The 27,572-nt window shown below is 42.2% G+C and overlaps 1 protein-coding gene across 2 annotated transcripts in view; it reads left to right on the top strand.

Moving 5' to 3' along the window:
• Positions 1-27,572, top strand: part of galnt9 (polypeptide N-acetylgalactosaminyltransferase 9) — a 344,527-nt gene that overhangs the window by 262,482 nt on the left and 54,473 nt on the right. The window contains exons 3-4 of one of the 2 annotated variants that reach the window (XM_082553736.1): positions 3,889-4,055; positions 18,707-18,881. The exons of the other annotated variant lie outside the window; for it this stretch is intronic. Coding sequence (XP_082409862.1) covers positions 3,889-4,055; positions 18,707-18,881 — 342 coding nt within the window. The remainder of the gene's footprint in view (positions 1-3,888; positions 4,056-18,706; positions 18,882-27,572) is intronic. 2 annotated transcript variants of the gene reach the window in all.

Here is a 27,572-nt window from a genome sequence, read left to right as displayed (position 1 = left end):
TCGTTTTCACTGGTTGTTTGGTTTAGTTTTTATCACTAAAAACGACTCTGTTATGTTTAGGAAAAGTCGTTTCTAAATGCTTCTTTCCAACAATAATCCTGCACAAATTGCACTCAACAGTATCCTGTCCATTTATATGTCACGCCCAGCAGCATCCACATGTGACGAGTTTGGAGTGAGTTACCCATCTTTATGCATATCTCTGTTTTTGACTTAAGGTTAGTCTTATTCTATGTTTGTCCCTTATTTCTTTCTTATTTCTACACATATCAGCCAGAATATTAGAACCTGATATTGTGTAGGCAGCCAAAACAGCCGTGACACATGAGGGAATTGACTGGGACCTCATGGGGTATCCTGTTGTGTCTGTCACTGGGAAATTGACAGTGAATAGGGCTTGTTCCAGCGCATCCAGTGAAAGCATGATTGGACTGGGATCTGGGGAGTTTGGGGAGGCTGGGTCAAAACCCTTGAGCTTTCTGATGTGTTCAAGGAACAGAGCTAAAGCGCTGTGATGGTGCCGCTGTGCAGGAGTACCATCGCTGTGGATGGTACCTGCTGAAATGTTTAGGTGGGTGTTAGGTAGGTGTCACATGAATGATGAGTTTGCCAGCTGGACATTCTAGCAAGATAGTTAACATTCATAAAACGTCTGTTTTTTAATGCCGTGGCTGAACAGTTTATGTGTCCAGTGATAGCACATGCGATATTTTGCATTTAGACCTCAGACTTCAGTTCAAACTTGCAGTTTAAAGTTGAGAGGCATTAAAAAGTTTAACTTTTTCCAAAATTTATATTCGCTATACTAAGATGTGATACGGAGAGCATGCAACAGATATGCAAAGTAAAAATGCAAAGTGGATGAAGGTAAATAGAAGATGACCTTTCAGAAATGCTTTTTTATATTTTTATTTATTTATTTATTTTAGAGAGATATGGAAAGCATTTACTATATAACTTCACAAGTAAATAAGATGCCATCTGCTGTGCCATCCCACATATTTGTTACTTCTTCCTTTGCCAGTTCTCATTGTTAAAAGGTGAGAAATTTCTTCACTCTCGTGCAAACACGCACACAAACACACACACACACACACACACACACACACACACACACACACACACACACACACACACACACACACACACACACACACACACACACACACACAGACACTCAGTGGCTGTGCAGTGAGCACCAGGAGTCTTCCACTGGGTGGAACAAGGATGTAACTATAGCACCATGCAGGGCTCCATCTGCTATGTGGCCATCCCTCTGTGGCCTGACCCCACGGATGCTGCTGAGTCAAAGTGACATTCTGGTTCACAGGGGTATTAGAAAGCCGAGCACCAGCAGAGAGGTAGCTCACAGCAAGAGTGGACGAGTAGCAGACATACCCTTTTTTTTCTTCACTTTTTTTGTCCTGATTGACATTTTGTCAGTCAGGACAACTAGAGCCAATAGAAAATTGTTATTTCCTTTTCAGTAAGTTATATTTGGATCTAGTGGGAATAGCAGGCCGTAACCAGCTTACAGATAAGACAGGTAAACAACTTAAATAGTGCACCCTAGATGAGGTCTAATTGGATGCGTCAGCTGAGCCATCGGCTAATATGAGCTGGCACTAAGATCGGCTGATCTGGGAGGTCCCAGCATTTGTGGCCTGTCGTAATATGTCTGACTACATGACTATAGAGATAACTGAAAATATCACCACTCTCATTACTGTTTTTACGACTAAGGATGATGTCAGCAGCGTTGGCGCCTCTCCGTCTTCGTATTTAGCAAAACACTTTAAAGGCTGAGAAGGATTTACTGAAGCTAAATGGGAATCATAGTTTTGTTTACCCTGTAGTTCATTTCTATCAATATTCAGACGCAGAACAGTACTACAAGTGTTTCCTGCTCTTGTAAATAATTCAGCCACAGCAGTTATAATAGCCACCTCATTATCCCCGCATAATGAATTAGGGACGTGGAAACATGGGGAAATAAAAGCAGATGTGAGTGAAATGTGTTTGTCAGGCATTGAATTCTGAGCCTAATTGGGGCCGTGTGGAGGGGTGGGGGGGGTGGCAATCGCAAGATGCTGACTGCGTGTATTCACAGTTGCCATAGGAATCATTTAAGTGCTTCTGTCCAGTTAACACTGTTATTTCTTACTGCAAACTCGCAGTGCGTCTTTCAGAGAATACTGTATTTTCCAGAAATGACAGGGACGTTTGCCAGACTTGAAAACAACTATTATTAGCCGCGGAGAGTCTCAGCATCGTGACAGAATGTGTGAACTTAGAACAAGTGACGCTAGTGCACAGATCATTTTAATAATTGGGTCAGTCTCGGTAGCGGCACGATGTAGGACTCTAATCACAGATGTACAAAAGGGGTTGCTGTGGAGTCTGTGTGAGGAGGAGGCAGAAAGTTGAAAATGGATAGGGAGGGCTCCGCGGTTATGAAGGATGAAAGGAGGCTGAATGGGAGAGGGAGGAGGACACCGAACATATCAACAGCCTTTCTACTGCAGGAACCATGAGCAGACACCCTGATTGGCCCTGTAAGCCTTTTTCTGTGCAGTATAAGATCGGTCTGACTCACACAGTGATGTAATCATTTTGTGACAGGTGCAACCCTGCATTCATTTTATGTTATTTCTTTTTTCTCCACCTCTGTGGCAGATGGTATTATGTTTGAATGAGCAGCAGTCTGTTTTTCTTTATCTTAGTTCCAATATTTAGCTTTTTCCCCCTTTTTTTCAAAATGGCACATGTTCCAAGTCAAAGCAATCAACATTGAGGTTTTCAGGGACTCTCAGAAGTACCCACTCCAGAGTAGGTCCTTTTATTTTCCCTGAAAACGGCTGTCAAAGACTTTGTTAAATTGTCTAATCGTTGTTTCGCTCAGTATTTCTAGCATTTGTATCTCCGTTTTGTGTATGTTGTTTTTGAATCTGATTTGGTCCTACATTTGAGAAGAACACAGAATACCAATCTTTATTATTGAGTCTTTATTATTCATGTATTTGGCTTCTTCACATTCAGCACGCACTCTCCCATTACGCACAACGGAGATAAAACGCAGTCAGTTTGACTTTTGGCTGCCTGCTTCTACTAGGATATGTTGTCTTCACCATTAGCACTGAAAGGATACTATAACAACAAACTTTACCCTCCATGTTACCAAAGTCATACTTACAGTTTCTGGTAGGCTGGCTGTGCTGTGTGTTTTTCCATGTGGTCTCTTTGTTATCTTTAGTTTCTTTTCTTTTGCAGATGAAAACTGGGTCATTTGTAAATTAAAATATTTATTATTCCTCTGCCTTTGAGATAAATAGTTGTGCATCGGAGAGAAATATAAGTGTTTGCACTATGAAAATTCCTCTTTTACAGACCATTTTACTCACTCAAGGGAAAAACTTCTTTTTTAAATCCAACCAGCAGAAGCAAACAATGAGCCCGATGTTAACACATTCAACTCACGAACATCTCTGATATGAACATTTTAGCCTTTGATATGGTTGTAACTCATGACTTTTTCCTTGCTTACCTGAACACCTAAAAGGACCAGAGCCATTATTAATACCACGAGTTACTCCTGTGATGTCCCTGCTACAACATTTCAAAGTGTCGGCTTCAGCCTTCCTGAAGGTCACAACACGACCCCTGAGATGGCTCCACAATTTTCAAACTTAGCAAACCTTTCCTTGCTGTAGACTCACATTAACATACATGTATAAAACTCACAATCTACCTTGCAGCAAGCAACAGCTTCTTGAATATACTCTTTGTCTTCTCTAATATATTCATATTAATCCTTTGAAGGAAAAATGCAATTAATAAAGTCAGCGTAGGTTTAATATCGGTGAATAATTCTTGCATTTCTTTTATCAGGTGTAAGCAGATGACGTACCCAGAGGACCTTCCTCAGATCTCAGTAGTCTTTATCTTTGTGAATGAGGCTCTGTCAGTGATCCTGCGCTCCGTCCACAGTGTGGTCAATCACACACCGGCACACCTGCTGAAGGAGATCATCTTGGTAGATGACAACAGTGACAGTGGTAAGACCTTTCACGGTTTTATTAATATAATATCTTATATTGGTTTTAATTCTCTTAAAAAATACCAGTTGTTTTTCTGTTGAGGTCAGTCTTTGTTCTTTAACATTAACTGAAAGCTTTAATTGAAATCTAGCCAGTTACAGTATTTCCTTATTGCAACATGTTTTTGTTTTTTGTATCAGGATCCTATCTCTAAGCTTATTCTCGGACAGGGAATTAAAAAAAAAATCTTATGGTTTGCTTATTCAGTTGAGACAGCCACTTTATTTAACTCTGGCTGTCTTCTCTCATGGAACAGCGCGACGTTTTTAAATTCATGTCTGAATTGTTGGTCTGTTTATGCTACGGTATATTTGAGTATTTTCTTATGTGTTCCTGTACCACACTTTTCTGAGTTTTTTATGTCTGTTTGGGTTCGTGAGTAACGGTTGAGGTGATGGCGAACCCCTGAGGGTAAACACTTGAGCACCAGGTTTTAAAATAGCATAAAAAAAGTGGGGGGAGCAGGGATGGATTTGTCTCATCTACACTGCCGTGTACTACTGTCTCCATGGCGATGTGGGCAAATCCTTCAGTGGTTTCCACTCCTCGGTGCCCACAGCAGCTGATGATGCTTAGCTTCATCTCCCCAAAGCTTTCCTGTTTGGAGAGCGAGTCACAATGAACTAGATTCCAGACCATGCTTGGCCCTTCTTCACTTGGCACTGAGTAGCAAGCCTGCCTCCCTCAGGCTGGCAGAAGAAAAGGACGCATAAATAACATACTAAAAGAAGGCAAACCAGGAGTCACCACTGGCACATTTCCATTCCCCACTAAGCCTCTAACTGCCGACCATTAAAAAGGGAGGCTTTAAAAGTCAGCGAACAGAGAGAATGGAGTCTGACCTCATGTCTCATTATATCGGCTTGACTGTAGTAGTAAACAAAACCTCTCCAGTGACTTCGTCGGTGGATTATTTTCAAACGAGGAACAGTTGTTATTATTTAGTAGTACGAAAGCTCGGGCTAATTGGGTTGGCATGTGTTCTGCAGTCATTTCCCTTTGAAATATACTTGGCTTCCTGTCTGTTTTATTCTTTCCTGCTTTTTAGACTATGTATCTCGCCTTCATTGTGTTCACCTATGTCTTGTTTCCTACTAGCCGCTCAGTCACACTACAGTAAAGATAGGACAGCAACCTCCATCCGGCTAGAAGCAATTGGTGGCTGCCCCGTGATTCAATTGAATATTTTTGCATTTAGCAAGTGATTGCAAGTAATTACGATAACCAACTGGGTGCTCAGTGTATGCACATGCAAAGTCCTCAACCTCTGGGCGACTAATAGGGGTGGATTTAAAAAATCGATTTCCCAATTTGACTCGATTTTAGTTTGAACAAAGCAATTGTGATTCATCAAATCCTGAATCGATTTTGAAATCTAAAAGTATTTTGCCAGAAATGCCAGAATCTCAGCTTCAAGCTCACAAAACTATTTTATCAACTGCCAAACAGCTAAAACAGCAAATAATTAAAGAGCAGGTAAACGCATGCCGCAAAAAGATATAAACACAAAGCGCGACCCGACGACACGCACACGTACATGCTGTTGGTGCTGAAAGACGATGTCTCACAGATTCTGAAGCTGCAGGTTTCGTCACTCTCCAATCCAAATTCATCAAAGACAAGAAAGCCTCATTTTAAAATTATGCCAAATTGCAAAACGCTTAGCTGTGTCTCTAATTAATCCTCTGTAACTTTGCTCGGCTTCACTTCAGCAGCATTAGGTAATGTTCATATGTTGATTCATGGTTTTCCTCAGTTTTTGTTCTACTGCAGAATATTTTTAAGGCGGTTATCTGCCATAGAAAGCCAGGCCAGAAAAATCTTCATGTTTTCTGTTTTTTTATCTTCAGTTACTTTGACACAAAGCCACCTGCTGTGATGCTCAAACCTATGGTGAAGTCTCACGAGTGTCAGCTTTGTTTTTATATATACATATAAAATATGGATATGTAATGATAAATGATCACAATGATAATATTTTTGACTGTCTGAGTTGAAATTGAATCGAATCGGAACCTTGTGAATCAGTGACGATACCCAGCCTGGTAACCACTTTTAATTGCAAAGGGATTGTGCAGGTCGCCTGCACATAATTGCAGTCCAATTTATAGAGGAAGAGAGATTGCCAGAAAATTTCAATAAATCCAAGTCAGCTGTGCCAAGCGTCTATGTGTTTCTTTGCAGTAGGGGACTCAGCTCTGCTGGCTGTATTCTGGTCATTTTCTCATGCATCTTAGGTTTTCCAGCACAGATCTTTTCCTGATTTATTATAGCTTATTACTACATTATTATAAACAGCTGCAAGTAGTTGCCAACTTGACTACATTCAATTGCAAACTGATGGCCCTGGTAGCAGGTTTTTGTCACCATCTTGAAGTGCCAAAGTTGTTCTGAACACTGCGAGTGTTGGTGAATGGTCACAGACCTGGTCAACATCTTCAAAGCAGCCATTTCAAAGGCACCGATAATGCAAGTTCTGGTCATGTCACAATCTCCACTTGTTGTTTTGTCTAGTGCGATTGTTTCTGGTCCAGTACCTGCCTGTGCTAGCTGTCTCTTCTTTAAGGTTCTCATTCAAAGAGTGTAGGACACATTAATGCAGCCAGTCAGTCAGCAGCATTTGCAAAACAAATACATAATTAGGTTGCATTTCTAAGTACATGGCTACGTGTAGAACGCCTTCAAAAATCTAATTTTGAAGCAATTACCTAAAGAAAAAGGAAAAAAGAGGGAATCAATTATGTATTTGTGAAGTAATAAAATCTGGGTTTACAATGTTTTTATCCATTCATCATCACTCATTTTGACTGATAAAAGCATTGCATGGATTCAACATTACATGTCCCTTCAGTCCTGTAGTTTTACCAGTATTCAACTCACTCTTTTGATTTTATCTTCATCTTTATTGCTTTTTGGTCCATGTGCACAGTTCAGCAAAAAAATAATGAATGCTGGCTCAAACGTAAAGTAGCAAAACATAAAGCCGGCATTCTTTTCCAAGTTATTTCACCCCAGAATCGTGGCCACTGCAGGAATGGAAGCTTGTCAAAACTGTCACAATAAAGTTGTCTCTGCTGAAAACGGACAAATTAAAACTGCTGTAAAAGAGGTTAACGTTAGTCTGCAGACATCACACTACATGACTAACAGCATGTGACTGCACTGTGCTTTAATTGACCACGTGCCTCATTCATCTGTAATGAAAGGTCAGTTTCAGGTCATTATCGCATCCATCAGCTTCTCTTAGTGTATGTTTACCAACACTGATGATAATTTGTGCAGATGTGCGAGTGGTGTCTTGGGAGTTGCGGCGCTGTGACATTAGAAAATTAACATGCAGACTGGACTGTTTGACCTTTAGTGGCTGCCTCTTACTGTCCCTGCTCGTTTAAGTAAAACTCAGTGAAATGAACTGAGGCACAGCCACTCCTGGAGTAAAAAATCACACACAGGAAACATGTTTGCCATGCCACGGCGACACATTTTCTTCACTGTGACATTTCTTTGATGACAGGTAGCACTGCTTCTAGTGTGCTATACTAAATTTACCCTTCCCCGTTGATGAGCTGTGACTGTGTGTGTCAGTCAGGATGACTCCAGTTCATAGCTGTTCATAATGCGAGTAGCAAGGAAAGACTCAATGAGGCCTACGGTATTAAATTCCAGCAGATACCATCATAAATTGACAACTTAATGATTCATATAATGAAAACACGATATAAACTGAAAGCCATGTTGATTACAGCTTGTAATATACATTTCAAGTCAATACTGAATTGCTTTAAACGTTGCATACATTAAATCAGATTTATTCTTCAGAACAGACGGCATGCTCATTAGCAAAGAGCAAGAAATTCCTCTCACAGACAATTAATTAGGCAAAGAAAATGCACATTCAATTGAATATACAATTAAATATATTTCTTTTTGTTTGAATGGAACTGAGTCCTCATTTGCAGAAATAATTAAGGAACAAGAGTTTTCTTTGGTTAAATTTGCAGCAGGAAGCAGAAATCTAGAAAAATAGATACACAGCCTTCCTCCTGCAGCTTTTCTTTCTCTGCTCTAAGCTCCTCCCACCAGCAAAGGCTTGAAACAAATATATGAATTAGAAGTTCGCACAATGCAGAACTCCATTTCTTTATTAACTGCATCTAGTAGTCTCAGAAAAAGGGGTTGGCGATATATCGAATTTACTCGAGGTATCGCAGGTTTTTCCAAGTATGATGGTTCAAATGGTTTTATTGCAACCGTCGAGTATAAATTGCCATGCGTGTTGTATTCTGTTGAAACTATTGCTGCAAAAGGTAGCAAATTTATTCCACCAGCTGAAAAGTCATCCATTGCAAAGTTATCACTGTTTTAAACTCTGCATATCAACGTCTCCCCACACAGAAAACGTTAAATAAACCAGCTGTGACGCCTGTGACTGTTCTTGGTTTGAGGTCGCTACATTTTTTTGTCTTATAATTCTTATATGTTACAATTAAAAAAAGAGCACCTTTGTAATTTCACTTGTTTTATTTTGTCTCGTGAATTATTGCTTGATGTCCTTTATTGTTGCTATTTGTTTGTTAAAACCACAGATAGAGATTTACTGTGGCAATACTGCCATTTGTGAAAACATCTGTGTGCAGCTGATGGCTAAATTTTTTTTTTTAATTCATTCTGATTTTTTGTATTCAAAGTAGAAAACAAATATGGAGTGGTCAATTTGAATGAGTATACCAGTGCATGTTTAGGCACTATATGCTTCAAAATAACATTTGTATTTGAATGTTATTTAAGCACATCATGATATACATAGATTTTCCTCATGCTACCCAGCCCTACTTAGAATAAATACGTTGCTCTAACTTAGTTATCTTAACCCTTGTATGGTGTTCGGGTCTGTGAGACCCGTGTTCAGTTTTTTTCAAAAGAAAAATTAAACAATTAATTATTTTTTCACGTGTAAATGTGTTGTCTTTCCACTCACTCCACTTGATTATAACTGATTTATTTATAACATTTTATATAAAAGAAAAACGAGAAGCACATTAATTCATAAATGTGATCTAACAAAGGTAAAGGGAAAAAATTAACCATGTTTGCTGTTCATATGTCTTGTAATTGGGATGAAGTAAACATCTGTTGAGTAATTTAACATAAAATTGTTTGATAGTGTTAATTTGGAAAGCCAAAACTCTAGCGGGTCCACCAGACCCATGAACACTGGCTGAGTAACAAAAATACGAACACCACACAAGGGTTAAATAAGCGCCACCAAGTTTCCATAATTTTTCTAAGTTCTGGAACATAAAAAATTAAATTAAACTGTCCCATATAACACATGGTGGTGAAGGTGTGCATGGATTTTTTTTTCCTGTTTTAAAAATAAGTCATACGCCTGACTTTAGTCTCACCCAAGTGTTAGACGTGATCTTGTGTGAGTCTTTGAGACGTCTGTGTCATCAGCTTAATTTTTCTTTTCCTGACAAAAACATGAAGAAATTGCTCAATAAAAATCTTTAACAAATTTTTAAGCAATACATGCAAAAATGATTCCAACTAAAACTCACATATGCAAATTGATGTTTATTTATTTATTTTTTCATAGAAGGTTCAAGAAACAATTTAGTTAAAAAATGTAAATGTTCTTTGTTTCATGGTTCAGGCGTTACAGGTTTAACCTGGGATTGCAATCGTGCTCTCTCAGGGGAAACTGGCCCATCGCACCACCACGTCGTACTTCCTGTGTTAACCTTTTTACCCTTTTAGTCTGGACTGATAAAACTGGCTAGGCTTTCTAAATCCAGATAACAGAGCCTAGAGTAGCTACAGGACTCTAGTTCCCTCTAATTTCACTTCCAGTATATTGAAAGATTAGCGTAGACTTTTTTCCCCTAACAATGTCAAAAAGCATTTTGCCTGCTACAACTTTTACAACTTTCAGTCATTGCTTGCAGCAAACAAGCTGTACAGTATCTCTAGCAATTTATCTGTCAGTTATTCAGAGAAAATCAAGCAAGATGTTGAGCGATAAGAATTTAAAATGAAGCAGATGCTCAGACATTAAGATCAGGTACGTTAGAAGAGGAAAAGATCAAACACCAACCAGTTTACTGTCATGCTGTTCCCAATAAATGCGTGAGAGGTGGGTGACCTCAATATTGCTGACATGCCGCGGCACAAATCATTTCTGCAACTCTGAAGCGTGTTGACAAAAACGTTTTCCACTTACAGTGACGAACTGTACTGTACTCTGACGCAGCGTTTCAGCTGGAAGCTTTCGTGTCAGGATGACAAGCACATGATTCCTTTTTTAATATTTAATCCATCATCACATTACTTGTGGTGAGCCAGTTTACCCATTAGGTAACTTTACTATTCTGCTCATGATTGATGAAAGCGATCGATATCTGGCCTGTTCAGGGATCAGTGTCGGAGACAAGTCAATAAATCCAGAGTTAAAAGAATGTGGCCTGTGGTTTGTGTTGCACAAGTAAATCTCTTTCCTCTGAAGGTGATCATTTTACTTCGCCAGACAAAAACATAATTAAGAGGTGTTCTGAGGCTGGTCTTATTGGAGGAGAAAATCCTGGGGGTTAATTTTAATAGACTGCCAGTTAGACATCTCTTTGGACAGCAGGAAGGAGTGAATGTTCAGGCTTTAAAAAGAATGTTCAGTAACACTTCATCATCCACCCTTAACACAGCACTCTATAACCTCCCATGACTTCCAGGGATTCATGGTGTTCCTTGCACAGTATGTATTCATTTAAATTCACAGTATGATGGATAGTTATCCTCTGCCATGTTGCATTGCCAGTACTTTAAAATGTATTCCCAGCTCCATAACTCTCTTCCGATGGATGCATTCCAGCGTTTTATTTGCAAGGATCAGAGAGAGCCCCATAACTTTTCTTCTTTCCAGCAAAGCCTAGTAATTATTACACCCTAATAGCTTTTATTGTATTGTAGCTGCAGGGTAGACTGATGATGAAGGAGCCTCACTGCACAGGTCCGAAACCTGCTATGGGTGCAATCAGAACTAAGCTTCTGAGGTGCTTTACAATGCAGCTTCTAACAGTGACTGATTTAAATTCAATAAGATGAACCCTACAAACCTTATAGTTCATAAATTATTTTACGTGATGTTATTATTAAATTCCCACAACGTTTTCATGTGTATCCATCCCTTTGTGATCCTTTAAAGAGCTGGATAAAAAGTAGATGAAAGAGAAAAAGTCAAACTTTAATAAGTCCAGCTTTTGCAGGATGGGATGCTTCTTACCATTTGGGACACATTAAAGGGGTATCAACACAGAAAGTGACTAGCAGTGAGCAGAGACCACAGGAAGTCAATGCCAACATTCAACCTTCAAGAGATGACAGGCACAGTAACTGCTGGTTACATGGAGTGGGTGTATCCCAAGTTAAACCTTTCAATACACTGGAGACAGCAGTAGGCAGTGGTTAGGGACCAACTGCTACAAAGTGATGCATAGCAAACACATTCCCTCTTCTGTCGTTACCTTTTCCATCCATCCATTTGTTATCTTATTCAGAATCAGAATCAGAATCAGAATCAGAATCAGAATGGGTTTATTGCCAGATGTTGAGGTTTACAACATTAGGAAATTGCTGCGGTGCTTCAGTGCAGACAATAAGAATTAAAGTGCTATGTAGAAAGAAAGATATGTGCATGAGATATACATGAGATATATACATGAGAATAAGAATTATGAGTGCTACGTAGAAAGATATATACATGAGTGCAGGTGGTGATCAGTGCCAGACATGAAATGATGCAGTGACACAGCGTAGGGTCATGTGTTAGTGGCGGGGACAGTCATGTGGTTATTGTTCATGTGTCCAACAGCAGAGGGGAAGAAACTGTTCTTGTGGCGAGAGGTTCTGGTGCGAATGGACCGGAGCCTCCTGCCTGAGGGGAGCAGGTCAAACAGACTGTGTCCAGGGTGAGAAGGGTCAGCTGAGATCCGGGCTGCACGCCGCAGTGTCCTGGAGGTGTACAGGTCCTGCAGAGATGGGAGTCTGCAGCCAATCACCTTCTCAGCAGAGCGCACAACACGCTGCAGTCTCTGTTTGTCCCTGATAGTGGCTCCAGCGTACCACACGGTGATGGAGGAGGTGAGGATGGACTCGATGATTGCAGTGTAGAATTGCATCATCGTCCGTGTTGGCAGGTTGAATTTCTTCAGCTGCCTCAGGAAGTACATCCTCTGCTGGGCTTTCTTAATGACGGAGGTGATGGTGGGCTCCCACTTCAGGTCCTGGGTGATGGTGGTACCCAGGAAGCGGAATGAGTCCACAGAGGTGATGGGGGTGTCAGTCAGGATGATGGGGGGGAGTGGGGCTGTGTGCTTCCTGAAGTCCACAATAATCTCCACTGTCTTCTGGGCATTCAGCACCAGGTTGTTGTGGCTGCACCAAGACACCAGACGTTCAACCTCCCTCCTGTAGGCAGACTCGTCCCCGTCCGAGATGAGCCCAATGACGGTGGTGTCATCTGCGAACTTGATTAGCTTGACAGACTGGTGGGTGGAGGTGCAGCAGTTGGTGTACAGGGAGAAGAGCAGAGGAGAAAGAACACAGCCCTGAGGGGAGCCGGTGCTGATGGTCCGGGAGTCCGAGACATTCTTTCCCAGCCTCACGTGCTGCTTCCTGTCCGTCAGGAAGTCAGTGATCCACCGGCAGATGGGATCAGGCACATTCATCTGGGAAAGCTTGCCTCGGAGATGGTCTGGAAGGATGGTGTTGAAGGCAGAGCTGAAGTCCACAAACAGGATCCTGGCGTAGGTTCCTGGGGAGTCCAGATGCTGCAGGATGAAGTGTAGGGCCATGTTGATGGCGTCGTCTACAGACCTGTTGGCTCTATATGCAAACTGCAGGGGGTCCAGGAGGGGGGCCGTGAGGGTCTTGAGATGGGAGAGAACTAGGCGCTCAAATGACTTCATGACCACAGATGTCAGAGCCACGGGTCTGTAGTCATTTAGTCCAGTGATCCTAGGTTTCTTGGGGACAGGGATTATGGTAGAGGACTTGAAGCAGGCAGGCACATGACATGCCTGCAGTGAGGAGTTGAAGATGCCAGAAAACACTGGGGCCAGTTCAGCTTCCATAGGGTGAGAGATGAGTACACCGTGGACGGATCGCCAGCGTGTCGCAGTGCTGGAACAGAGAGACAGACAGACATTTGCACTCACAGTGCCAATTTAGAATCATCAATTAACCTGACCTCACTAACTGCGTGTCTTTGGACTGAGGGAGGAAGCCAGAGTACCTGGAAAGAACCCACACAGACGCAGGAAGAACATGACATGCAAACTGCACCCAGAAAGGCCCTGATGTTGGATTAGGACCTTTTTACCTACCTACACCACCATGGTGCACATCATTACCGATTTATAAAGGGGGGGGAAAGTCATAAAATTATTGATTTTTCTCTTGACTTTTAATTTGAGTGATTTGAAAATATCAAACAGTAGAAGCTGATTTTGATTCAAATTAATCGACATCATCTCAACCTGTCAGGATGAATGTTCTAAACGACCACCTCATATATGTCATCAGCAGAGGAGGTACTCAAATAGTTTACTGCTGTAAATGACCCACAGCAGACCTGACAGTTCAATGCTTTTCAGCATACTTATTAACTTGGATGCTGTACACACAGCGGCTGCAGCTTTCCAGCCGCACACATCACCATCTCTAACAACCACAGACAGACAGCACAGCTTTTTATGCCAGAAAGGTGGGATTGCAGATGCTGTGCAGGTGCATCCGTCTCTCAGACCACGCCCCGCCACAACTACAAACACAGAAAAGATGTATGTCATCACAGTCACAAATATTAAAAAGTAATTTTTTTACAGAAAATGCTTCGGATGACTGCTCTGTAGTAGCTGTAGTAGTGGCAAAAGTACCACGGTGTCAAAATAAGAGCAGGGGCAAAGCTGCAATATAAGTACAAACTACCAGTATGCCTTCAAAGTTTGTTACCATGGCACCCTTGTTAAATACATTTACAGTAATAAATGGTCATTCAAATTCTGTCTAATTGTTTACTTACCTGATGTAGTGTTCACGTGGACTTCAACACCATTAATCTAGCTTAGCTTAGACAATTTTGCAAATTGCCTATTAGGGAAGTTGTATCTATTGCATCTGTATCTGTCTACAAAATGAAAGAATACCCTTTTTTTTCCTTTCTTTTTTCTTTAGCTAGGACCCGTGGCAAATATGAGGGGCATCTATTAAATCTCCAAAATTACATACTTTTGACTGGGTTCCCCTAGGACCTCAACATACTGGTACTTTTAAAAAGCAATATGTAAAATAGAACTAGAAACGAATGATATGAAGTCATTGGGAACTAAATGACAAAATCATGGAAATTAAAATGATGGGAAAAAGCCTCAGGGGTCTGCAGGTACTGCAGTCTGTGGGATTACTGGTTAATTTAGTGTTAAATGCTCATGCTTTTTTTCTGTCTCTTCGAGGGCCAGTAGGATACCAGCAAATTCACCCTCTCTCCCTGCAGCATTCACCACTGTATGTTAAGACCTTCAGCTAGAAAAAGACTCCTGACAATCCTTCACTATGTCTCCTCAATGACACACAGGGGATTAGACTGCCATTTTTCTTATACTTTCACCGGCTGATTTATGTTGCTAGCTGAAGTCAGAAGCTAGGTGTGGATGCTGTTCAGAGCCGATGTGCCACACGCTTCCTTATTAATCTCTCCCTCAGAAAGTGGAGCGCTCAGCAGTAACCCAGAGGAGAAGCTCAAACAGCCATCTATCCTCCGACGAAACACAGACAGCAATTTGCACAACTGGCTGTTTACCCATCAAACTTTGTTTCCAGTGATGACAGCCAGCCTCATCCGTGAGAGGAGAGCAGAGCAGAGACAATATTATAATCCAGTTGGAATAAAGACTTGCGATGAGGAATGCCTTAGGACTACAGTAACTTGTATAGAAATCGTTAACTTGGTCTCAAGTGACTAGAATAGAAATACACAACATTAACATCTATACACATCTATACAGAATATTAAAGGAAAAGCTCATGTTTTCCAGCAGTTTCTAATTAAATGAAACAATTACTGGAAAATTTAAGATGAATTTCTAAGTAAGACGAGATAAGATAAGACTTTATTGATCCCACAACGGGGAAATTTTTGCGTCACCTCAGCTCAGGTACAGATATCAGAAGGAAATACAAAAATACAAATAAGTACAATCAATGAAAAAAAGTAAGATAATACACTATATACAATGGTAGCATACACAGTATGTGATTATGGATATGGTTGGAAATATGGAAGACATAAACTATATAGCTTGATTTAGCTATTGTACCACTATTATTCCTATTTACACACACATGTACACACTAAATATACATATGTATACATATGTACATTTTTATTTTATTCTATTCTGTACAGTTGTGTACTGTATTTATTCTTATTGTATTCTAATTTTTGCCTCATAACTTTTGCACTGTCCACTTCCTGCTGTGACAAAACAAATTTCCCACGTGTGGGACTAATAAAGGTTATCTTATCTTATCTTATCTTATATACATACGTATACCTGCACATGTCCATACACATGGAAGGTCCATTATGCATGAAGTGGTGACCGTGGATGTTCACAGTGTCCAGTGACTTATGACATCGTGATTGAGGAGTTATAAGTATTCTTGTGTTGGCTATGCTCCCCTTTTTTTTGAATGGAAGCATGGTCTAGTACAGCGGTGCCCAACCCCCGGGCCTCGGGCCGGTACCGGCCGCGAGAGTTGAGGCTCAGGTGTGAAATGTGTGGTTTTCAGGGTTTTTATCGGTTTTCAGCGTTATTTTGTTATCGTTTTTATCATTAACTCTGTTTTCCTGGGTCTTTTCACGTGTGTTATGAATAAATCTTCTTTTTTTCGGTACCGGTACTAGTTTTATTTTGTTGTATTTATCCGCGACACCTTAAAGGCCGGTCTGTGAAAATATTGTCGGGCATAAACCGGTCCGTGGCGCAAAAACGGTTGGGGACCGCTGCTCTAGTATGCTCAGAATCAGTGTTCTGCTTCATTATGAATCCTTATTCACAACGATGCAAAGCAGAGGGTTCTTACTGTTCTTCTGAAGCAGACCTCTTTCTTGTGTTTAGTCCTCTCAGACCACTATCAGACATTTTTCTTTTGACAGAACTTTGACTTTCTGGATTCTTCCTGTATTTGGTTTGCCAATTCTGTATCAATGATCAAAGCTTGATGTATTGATCTTCTAATGGCGTACCCACTTTTGGTCTGTCTTTTTACGCTTTGGATTCCACTGATCAAGTTTCTATCAGACTAAATGTTTTAGATTGCTGTGCTCTGTCTGCTTTGAAACCTTCAGTGTTTCCTTGGTTTGATGCTGAGAAAGCCTGCAATGGTTTTAAGTAAGCAATATTCTGCTGGTATCCCCTTTATTGCAAGTCAGCAATGGCTGCAAGTTGATTGTATTGAATAAGCCTCTAACGAGTACATCAAATCCACCATTGTCCTCTAAAAGATGCTCTAATGGAAGCAATACAACTGAAGAAAACGGAGCTTTTTTTCAAGTTTCAAACTTCATTTCAAGTTCTGAATGATTCAACTCAGTTTAGTTTTATTCATATAAATATCATTTATCTGATAACACAAAGAGACATTCACAAGACAGCTATAGTTATAGCAGATGTTATCATATGAAAGTGCTGAGACTCTGTGTAAAATGTAGGTGAAAAAACAGAAAGCAATGATTTACTAATCTCACAAACACATATTTAATTCACAATAGAACACAGAACACACATTAAATGTTTAAACTGACCAATTTTAATATTTCATGAAAAAATAATTATTGCCTTGTTTTGAATTTGATCGCAGAAAAACATTTAAAAGAGTTGGGACAGGAGCAGCAAAAGGCTGGAGAAGTAAATGCTCCTAAAGACGAGAGTTTCTAAGAAGAAAATACAAAATAATATTCTTCAAAGTAAAAATTGTAAAAATTTTGAGTATCTCATCATCTACAGTTTATAATATCATCAAGAGATTACGATCATCTGCTGTGTGCAAGAGACATTAAAAACAGGCATGATTTTGTTGAGGAAATCAGTGCAGCGGCTCAGGAACACTTCCAGAAATTCAAAAAAGCTGGTTGAAGCCCTGCATGCAAAGAAGAAGTTGCATGTTTTTGAAAAACATGCACAAATCATCTAAACTAAAGAGCAGAGAGGCCATCCAGCTTAATCCCAGCAGTCATTTCAGAAGCGTCCTTCATCGGAGGTGCATTAATGCCCATGGAATTGGCAGCTTGCACATCTAGAAAAGCATCTAGATGTGCTGTACTGCATTTTTTAAGAAAAGGACTTGTCGTGCACCAAAAGGACAATGGTGCACGACCACATACTGCTGCATAGTGCAGATTTAGCAAACACATGGCTTCGTACCAAAAGAATCTGAGTGCTTAACTTTCCCACCTGCGGTCAGATCCTTTCACCAGCTTAAAACATTCCTCGTCTAAAAGTCCAGCAGCTGGTCCCCTCAGCTTCCATCAAATTCAAATTGAGTTTAGATTTTTTCTTAAAATTGTACCTTTGCTCAGTTTAAAGACTTGATCTGTTTTCTGAGTTTTATTTTGAATAAAATATGTGTTGATGAAATTTGCAGTTCATTGCATTTTGGCTTGATTTCCCTTTTACACAGGGTCCCAACAGTTTCAGAATTGGACATTGTGGAGTTAGCTGTAAGAAAGCTGATGTATTTCACAGCCTTTTGAATTGATCCAAATTTCACTCCAGTACACGCTGATGTGAAAATGCTTCAGTTTAACTTGGAGAGTACAGGAAACTAAAACTGCCAGCTGGATATTTGACTTGGTGACAAACTGCTTGCTGCACAAGTAGACATATTTAGTGTCAGGATCCCAGATGTTTCCCTCTTCTTCTTGTTGATGCCTCGGGTCTTATTTCTCGTATGCTCAGCTTTTCAGCTCACACAGACTTTGTTCTGGGTACCTTAGTCCCATTTGTAGTACATCATACCACACTGGAGGTGAGAAGGAGGTATATAATCATGTTTTTCTGATTTTTTTGGTCTCCTAGCAGAAGTAACCGACCAGGAGGCACCATGACCACATGTAAAGTCACCAGAACGCGATCAGTTGTCTGTGGGATGAGCAGGACTCTATTAGGCTCTGTCTCTCTGTTTGACTGAGCTGGCAAACCTCAGTCACTGATAAGCACACATTCATGAATCACTGAATAAAGCTTCAAACTCAGAGTAGATGGGGTGTGCGTTTGATCAGAGCTGGGTTGGCTAAGAAAGTAATGCTGCTGATTGCTCTTGCTGATGAGTACGTAGTAAAGAAAAGTAATGGCTTTTTTAGTGAGTAATACGAATAACTGATTGCATTTGGTGATCACTATTTCTCTTTAGGTGTAATCTAAAAGTTAAACACTCTGAAAGGGGAAAGAAGGGATTTTCTGAGCTAAAAATCACTGACTACAGCTACCTTGTTAATGTTTTCCTGTTGTCATGTGGGTGTCTTTTAAAGGAGGGCTCTCTCTAATCTCTTCCAGTGGAGCTGAAATTCAACTTGGATCAGTATGTGAACAAACGTTACCCAGGCCTCGTAAAGATTGTGAGAAACAGCAAGCGGGAGGGTCTGATCCGGGCCCGTATACATGGCTGGAACGCGGCCACGGCTCCCGTCGTCGGCTTCTTTGACGCTCACGTCGAGTTCAACACCGGCTGGTAAGGTCATGTTTAACTTGAAAAGGTCTAAGCGGTTTCTCTGTCCTCTCTCACCTTTGCCTTTGTGCTTTGCTTTTTATGTTTTTTAGAACAGAGGGATGTCATGTAAATTTATTATCACTCAATTATGCAGTCTGGTCTGATCTAAGCGTTCTGATAAAACACCAGGCGAGGTTCTAACCGAGACAGCGTTTTTCAGGACAGTGGCGCTTATTATGCAGAAGGGTTTCTAGCTGGTAATCCTTTTCCTCTTTGCATTTCCTTTTTTAAATTGTAAGAATCACTTTTGGTTAGAGCTGGATAAAAAGACAGCCCGGCTAATATGGCATTACCTGTCGAGCAAATACACACTTACGACAAGTGAGAGCGAGTCAACCACTGTGAAATGTGAGAGTGAGTGTAATTAAAGAGGTAGCTCAAATGTTGTGCATTTCAAAATTATTTTACTTGCAGGCTCTGGGCTCATTTTGCGATATGAAATTACTTCTGGGGGTCTCAGTCCAATGTCTGCCTGCTGCTTAAGTTTAACGGCAAACAAGTAACTCAAAAAGATGTAATTGGCACCTAATTTGAGCCTGTCATGCCGTCAGTGTCTGATGAAGCTTTGTTCCCTGGAAGCTGCCTGAGAGTCAAGAAAGGGACAAGGAAGAAGATGAGGAAGACTGAGTCTACAGCATCTCTGAATGCTTTTCGATCTTTACAGCTAAATAGATGCAAGAAATATAAACACATCCAAATGTGCTATTCAGATTTGTGACAGCTGTCATGCCAGTTCTTCTTAGTCATAAACTGGTCAAAAGAAAAACACAAAGAAATAATGCACATGTCTCTACAATCAACAGAACTGTTGATCAAACCTCCCAAAATTTCCCAAATAAGTCAAGTCTTCCTTATAATTATGACATTCAGATATTTCCAGTGTATTCAATGCTTCTACAATTAGGACAATAAATGTAAGCAATTGTTAAGGTTCAAATATTGAGGAGGAGAGTACAAACGACCATGGTCCAGAAGATCTTGGTCAAACAATTGATTTTAATGAATACACGCGTGGGAAGACCTCTCTGTACGCAGACAGGAATTAATCTTCGACTTAATCAAAGCATAAACAGATTTTTTATACCATCAGGGATTGAACTTACTGACACCCCCTCATGCGTCATCAGACAGAATATATGGATACGTCAAATCAAAACCACAATGACTTTTAACACAGTTTAAAAAGAACATTGTCTTCTATCTTCATGGCAGGTACTTCCTGTCACTGCCGGATGCTCGCTTATCATCTTGACACATCAGCAGCAGTTCTGCGACAAACTGCTCTTTTTGCAACCCCGAGCAAAACATGATTAAACTTCCACCTATAAATGATTCTCTTTAACTAAGTGTGTGTGTGTGTATCTGTGTGCTAACCACAATTGCACCCTATTTCACCTCGCCGACTAGCTCCTGACCTCTCACCAGACAGAGAGACAGAAGCCACTCTCATATATGTAATAACCGAACTGAAACTATGTATATGTCATCTACTAAATAAATGTTTTAATCAAGAACCTCTACTAAAAGCTTAATACAAGAATATAAAAGTATAACAGACAATTTGAATACCGTATTTTCACGACCATAAGGCGCACTGTGCTAAAAGGCGCAGTCTCAGTTATGTGTGCCCTTACTGTATTTAACACACACATAAGGCGCACTGGACCATAGGGCGCATACAAGTACCGTATGCGTATTTAAAAATAAAGCGGGAGCAAACGTGAATTCGGTACCTTACTCACATTTCTATTGCCGGTAATCGTCATCATCAACAACACACAAGCATACAAGTGTGCGTATTTAAAAATAAAGCAGGAGCAAAACAAAGTTTGGTACTCACATTTTTATCATCAATTAAACCCATCGAAGTCCTCATCCTCTGTGTCTGAATTGAACAGCTGCGCTAAATCTCCATCAAACATGCCAGGTTCACTGTCTTCACCGTCAGAGTCACTTTCCGTGCCGTGCGGCTCCTCGGAAACGATGCCGGCTTTTGCGAAAGCTCGAACAACAGTGCCAGCAGACATGTTAGCCCAAGCATCTACAATCCATTGGCAAATTGTGGCGTAACTCGCCCGGCGCTGCCTTCCACTCTTAGTGAAACTGTGGTCTCCACCGGTCATCCATCGCTCCCAGGCCGCTCGCAGCCTTACTTTGAACGGGCGGTTCACACCGATGTCCAGCGGTTGGAGTTCCTTTGTCAGGCCTCCCGGAATGACAGCAAGCTCACAGTTCATTTGCTTCACAAGTTTTTTCACATCGGCTGTGAGATGGGCACGCATAGAGTCACAGATCAACAGCGATGGTGATGCGTGGAAAAAACCACCTGGTCTCCTTACATACACCTCCCTCAGCCACTCTTTCATCATTTCCTCATCCATCCAGCCCTTTTCATTTGCCTTAATGATGATTTCTGCTGGAAACTTCTCTTTAGGCAAAGTCTTTCGCTTAAAAATCACCATAGGCGGCAGTTTCTGTCCATTAGCATGGCAGCCAAGCACAACAGTAAAAGAAGACTTTTCATACCCCGTTGTGCGTATCGCTACCGTGCTGGTCCCCTTCTTCTCCACAGTGTGACTCACCGGGATGTCAAAAGTGAGCGGGACCTCGTCCATGTTTGTGATGTGGCTGGGCTGGATGTTTTTGTCGCCGATGTGTTTGCTGCAGTAGGAGCGGAAGATGGCCAGCTTTTCCTTATAATCCGCTGGAAGTTGCTGCGCTATCGTAGTCCTGGTCCGGATGGAAAAATGGCACCGTTTCATAAAACGAAAGCACCAAGACGGACCTCCTTGGAAATGTTCAATGTTCATCTCTTCAGCTAGTGAAACTGCTTTTAGCCGAATGGTGACCGTCGAAACGCTTCTCCCGCTCGCTCTTTGCTCGATGATCCACCGCTCGAGTCTTTCCTCCAACTCGGGCCACCTCGCCTTATGTCCGCGGAAACTCAGCTGCGTTTTCTTGACCTGCCGGAGCTTGTTTTCCAGCTTCCTCCATTTGCGAACCATCGATTCGTTTATCTTAAATTCTCTCGCCGCTGCTCGATTTCCATGTTCCTCCGCGTAGCTGATGGCCTTCAGTTTAAACTGTGCTTCGTAAGCGTGTCTCTTTGCCGTTAAAACAACGATGTCCTGCATAATGCACATACCTGTTCTTTTATACAGGTATGTGCGATTGTCCCGGTATATACGATCAACGCCCACACTTCACCCTTTAACGTTCTCATGGTGTTCTCTACTACGTCCTCCTTACAACACATAGGGCGCACTGCGCTATAGGGCGCGCCGCACTTTTTGAAGAAAATCTAAGACTTTTAAGTGCGCCTTATGGTCGTGAAAATACGGTACCCTAGTTATTCACATAGCCTCGTCTAACCAGCTCCTCAGAATGCTTTCGGTTTCACTTCTGCAAACTTTCTGCAACCCTGCAGTTTCCTGTCAGCCTGTGGCTTAGTCTTTCTGAAAGACACACATTGTTTAAACATCTGAATGCAATATCAATACTGTAGATTACATTATTAATCTGGACAATAGCAGTAAAATAATTTCCCTGATCTCCACACAATATATAATCAAGTAAATACTCCTTCACTTCTTCTCTCCAGACTTCACTGTTCACTTTAAAATAAGATGAAAACTGATATTATAATAGACATAACTGATGACAGTCAGTATTTAGTATGACCGCCTGTGGTGTTTCGACAGAAGAACGGAGACGGCTTGGTTTGTAATGGAACGTATATATTCAGCAGTAGCTCGCCATTTTACATCTCACCATACACTTCACTTCTTCTCTCCTTCCATCATTCTTAGTCACAGAGCCCCCTACTGGTAACTGAGTATATGTTCATATTCAGTCCCCCTTGTAAGCAACCCTTCACCATCTTAGCAGTGTATGTAAACACAACATCTCTCCTCATTCTCACAGAATTCTACTACCTCAGTATTACTTACTTAGCATGGCAACATTACTATTTGCACAGAACATTATCAGTAGTAAACTTTGCAACCAGACAGCATTTTCAATACCTATTTCACTTATAACATTACTGTTTGAACTATACCCGTGATCTTAACATACAATCTTGTTATGGTGCCTAAATCGTCCTTTATAATGAATACTTGTACCGTTAAGGTTACTGTAGTAACTTAACAACCTTAAGTCACAAAACTCACAAATAAATCACAGTAAATCAATCCTCTATTATACTTGGACCTCAGAACTAGCAGTATGGAACTTAACATTAGCACCCAACAGCTCAAGCGTGTTTTTTTTCACTTTTTTTTCTTTTCATTTTTTTTTTAAAACTCATTTCATAACATAATCCTTGGTCCAAGCTGGTAACTGTCTCGGTCTGTTAGGAACAGAAGGTCTTTTAGGAGTTTCTCTTGTGTTATTTTCAACCTCGTCACCAGCCTGCAACGGCTCAGCATTCTCTGCGCGGCAGAGTGAGAGACGGGCTGCATTCCATCTCTTTCCATCACTCAAGATGAAGGTGCTCAGTCCAGTCTGTTGCTGCACTGACAGTGGATCAGTGAACTGTCTCTCTCCCTTCCCCACTCGGAAAGGTTTACGTATCCGCACCCTGTCACCGACCACAAGCTGGGGAGGTTTTGCCCCCCTCTTTGCATCAGTGTAGCGTTTACTCTTACGTTGCTGGTGAGAGACTCTGGCCCTGCATTGGTCATACTGTCCTGTGTCTTTGGGAAATGGCAGGACATTTAGCTTTGTTCTCATGGGTCTCCCTCTGAGAAGCTGGAACGGCGCTGCTCCAGTCGTTGCATGAGCTGTAGCACGGTAATTCTGTAGCATCTCTGTCACGGCGGGCTTCCACAGCTTCTGGGACACCTGTGCAGCCTGAACATAGTCCTTCAGCACTCTGTTGAATCTTTCAACACACCCGTTCACTTGAGGGTGATACACACTTGTTCTGATGTGCTTGATGCCCCTTTCCTTCAGGAAATCAGCAAAGGCAGATGAAGTGAATTGTGGTCCATTATCTGTGGTAAGCTCACAAGGGTTTCCCTCCCGTGCAAAAACTGAAGACAAGAACCTAATCACAGTGTCTGTAGTAGCTGATGAAGTAAAGGCTACTTCTGGCCATTTGCTGAAGTAATCGACCAGTGTGATGGCAAACCTGCAGTCCTGCGACCCGCGGTCAAAAGGTCCAACAATGTCAACGGCCACATGCTGAAAGGGACCATCTGGAAACTGAACCGGCTGTAAGGGAGTAGGAGCAGTTTTGGCCATTTTGTCACACAATTGACAGACTGAGCACGATGACAGAATCGCATGGACTTGAGTATCCATGCATGGCCACCAGTAAAGCTCTCTGAGCCGCTGCTTTGTGCGAACTATGCCCTGGTGACCTTCGTGTGCGAGACATATCACCTTTTCCCGCAGGGACCTTGGGACCACCAGACGTGTCCCCCGGAAAACCAACGGTGATTCCACAGCAAGTTCATGTCGCACCAGGAAATACGGCTGTATCTCAGGTGGGAGAGACCTTTTCACCTTAGGCCAGCCTGAGCGGATAACCTGTCGCAGCAGAGAAAGGTCAGGGCAGTCCTCACATTCAGCTTTAAAATCCGTCAACGGTGTCGCTGTCAAGAGAGGAGAAACTTCAGCTATCTCCAAGAGAAGGTCTTTTTCAGCATCAATGTCAGTGCTGGAGTACATCAGGGGAACCCGTGAGAGGCAGTCTGCGATGACATTCTGAACACCAGGACGGTACTGCACATCATACTGAAAACACATCAACCTTGCAGACCATCGTGCGATTCTCATGCCCGCTCTGTTCATACCTTTGGTGCTGAGAAGGGTAGTAAGAGTTTGGTGGTCAGTACGAAGCGTGAATCTGCGGCCCCATACATATGTACGCCACCTTTCCACCGCCCAGACACAGGCTAACGCCTCCTTTTCTGTGGTGGAGTACTTCCTTTCAGCAGGAGACAGTGTTCGGGAGGCGAACGCCACAACCCGCTCCACTTGATCTGGATGTAACTGTGTCAACACAGCGCCTAGCCCATAGTCTGATGCGTCTGTGGTGATAAAAGCAGGTAAGTCAGGGTCATAGACGGCAAGTGCGGGACTTTCCAGAAGGAGTTTTTTCAGGTTACTGAAGCTCTCATGTGCTGCCTCGTTCCACTGGAGTTCGACTTTCATGTCTGTTTTCAGCAACTGTCGCAGTGGTTCCACCAGTGTAGCATAATCTGGAATAAATTTACTGAACCAGGATGACAAACCCAGGAACGAGCGCAATGCAGCCATATCCTTTGGAGCAGGAGCCTCGGCAATAGCAGTAAGGTGATGTTGGCTTGGACGTAGGCCTTCCTTTGAGATTACATGGCCCAGGAATGTGATGTGTGACTGGCAGAAGGAACTTTTCCCAGCATTAATCTGCAGGCCGACATCTCTGAGACGTTGGAGAACAGCTTGCAGGCGTGTATCATGCACCTCCTTTGATGTTCCGTAGACGATGATGTCATCCAAGTAGTTGCGAACACCAGGCAGATCTTTCAGGACCGTTTGCATCATTTTCTGGAACGCCGAAGGTGCTGATGCTAGGCCAAATGGGACACGTGTGAACTGGAACAGTCCCTCATGAGTGATGAAAGCAGTCAGCTTGCGGCTCTCCGGATGCAAAGGTAATTGGTGGTATGCTGAGCTGAGGTCAATCTGGCTGTAGTGAGTGGCACCTGCCAAGTCAGAAAACAGATCCTCCATATGAGGAAGAGGATGGCAGTCAGCAATAATGCTCTTATTGGGTTCACGAAGGTCAACACACAGTCTCAACTCCTTTTTTCGCTTTCTGGCCACGACCAAAGGACTCACCCACTCAGCTGCATCGATCCTTTCAATTATGCCAGCTTTGAGTAAGCGAGAGAGTTCTGCTGACACCTCTGTACGTACACTTAATGGCAGGCGTCTCATCTTTTGGCGTACAGGCCGCACATTGTTGTTTACCTGTACTTTATGGATGAACCCTTTAACACATCCAAGTTGAGCTGGTGGAATAGGATCAACATTGTACACAGCAGACTTCTGGTTAGACGAATCCGGATCATCTGCAGTTTCATCCTGAATGCGGTCCACTTTGCCTCCGACGATGCAGACGTTCAGTGCTCTAATGAGGTCGAGGCCTAATAGCGGGGAACCAGCTTTGACAATGTAGAAGGAAGCAGGAACTTTTTCATTCTGTGCATGCAGTGCAACTGATGCAGGCAGACAACCCATCAAAGCCAACTCATCTTTAGCATAAGTAACTAGTTTGACTTTAGGTCGCACCAGTGAACAGTCTGCAAAATACTGTCTGTAGGTAGTTTCTGGCAGAATAGACACAGAAGCTCCAGTGTCTACTATCAGCTCTACTGTCTTAGAGCCACCTTGTACAGTTTCAATGTCGACAGTGCAGGTAAGCTTATCTTGAATAGCTGCCATCATTTTAGCATCTTGCACGCACAGTACTGCCAATTCTGGAACCACTACTTCTCTCACTTCACTGACTGACGACTTACATACCTTGGCAAAATGTCCCTTTTCCCGCAGTTATTGCATTTTGAAGAAGCAGCCGGGCAGTTTTTATCATTAGCTAAGTGCTTGTGAGAACCACACCTGAAGCACTTCCGCTGCTGCTGCTTTGAACCTCCCCGTTTGCGTTGGTCTGGAGTGCAGCCTTTAGCGGGGCGAGGTCCTCTCCTCTGGTGAGAGTGGGAATTTGCCGCGTCGACTGTCTGAACAGGCGCGGTCGGACACGAGCCAGGTGTGGAGAGTAGAGTAGCGTTTTTGACTGCTGTTTCTACCTGGCTCGCAATAGTTAGAGCCTTATCCAGTGTGAGTTCATCCTCCAGTAACAGTTTGTCTTTCACAACGCTGAGATGAGCATTGGAGATCAACTGATCTCTTATCATTTCACTTTCCATTTGTCCAAAGTTACAAGATGAAGCTAACGCTCTGAGAGCCACCACATACTGAGAAACAGTCTCATCCGCTCGTTGAATACGCTGTCTGAATGTATGACGGCACGCCACGACATTCACTTTCGGCACAAAGTGCTTCTCCAGTGCGCTCATGGCGTCAGCATATGTATCACCTTGCTCCGGTAACGTGTAGAATAACCGCTGTCCCTCCGGGCCCAAGCAGTGTAGCAAAACAGCGCGTTTCCTAGCATCCGGCCATGCGTCTCCCGTGGCATTGATTACTAGCATGTAATTGTCGAATATTTTCCGCCATGTAGTAAATGGAATCGGCGGCTCACCCACATGTGGAAGAAAAGATGGTGGACTCGGAACTGATGCACTCATCCTCGTCGCCAATTTTTGGTGTTTCGACAGAAGAACGGAGACGGCTTTGTTTGTAATGGAACGTAAATATTCAGCAGTAGCTCGCCATTTTACATCTCACCATACACTTCACTTCTTCTCTCCTTCCATCATTCTTAGTCACAGAGTATACTGGTAACTGAGTATATGTTCATATTCAGTCCCCCTTGTAAGCAACCCTTCACCATCTTAGCAGTGTATGTAAACACAACACCGCCTTTATTCTTTAACACAGCCTGAACTCTTGTAGACAATCTTTCTTGTAGTTTCTTTAAACAGGCTTCTCGAAGGATATTCAAAGTTCTTCCTTGGATGCTGGCTGGCTTTTGTTTCA

The sequence above is a fragment of the Aulonocara stuartgranti genome, assembly GCF_965226115.1.
Source record: "Aulonocara stuartgranti genome assembly, chromosome: 12".
NCBI classification, from domain to species: domain Eukaryota; kingdom Metazoa; phylum Chordata; class Actinopteri; order Cichliformes; family Cichlidae; genus Aulonocara; species Aulonocara stuartgranti.
Note: the sequence above shows the minus strand (reverse complement) of the source record. Positions and strands in the feature narration are given on the sequence as shown.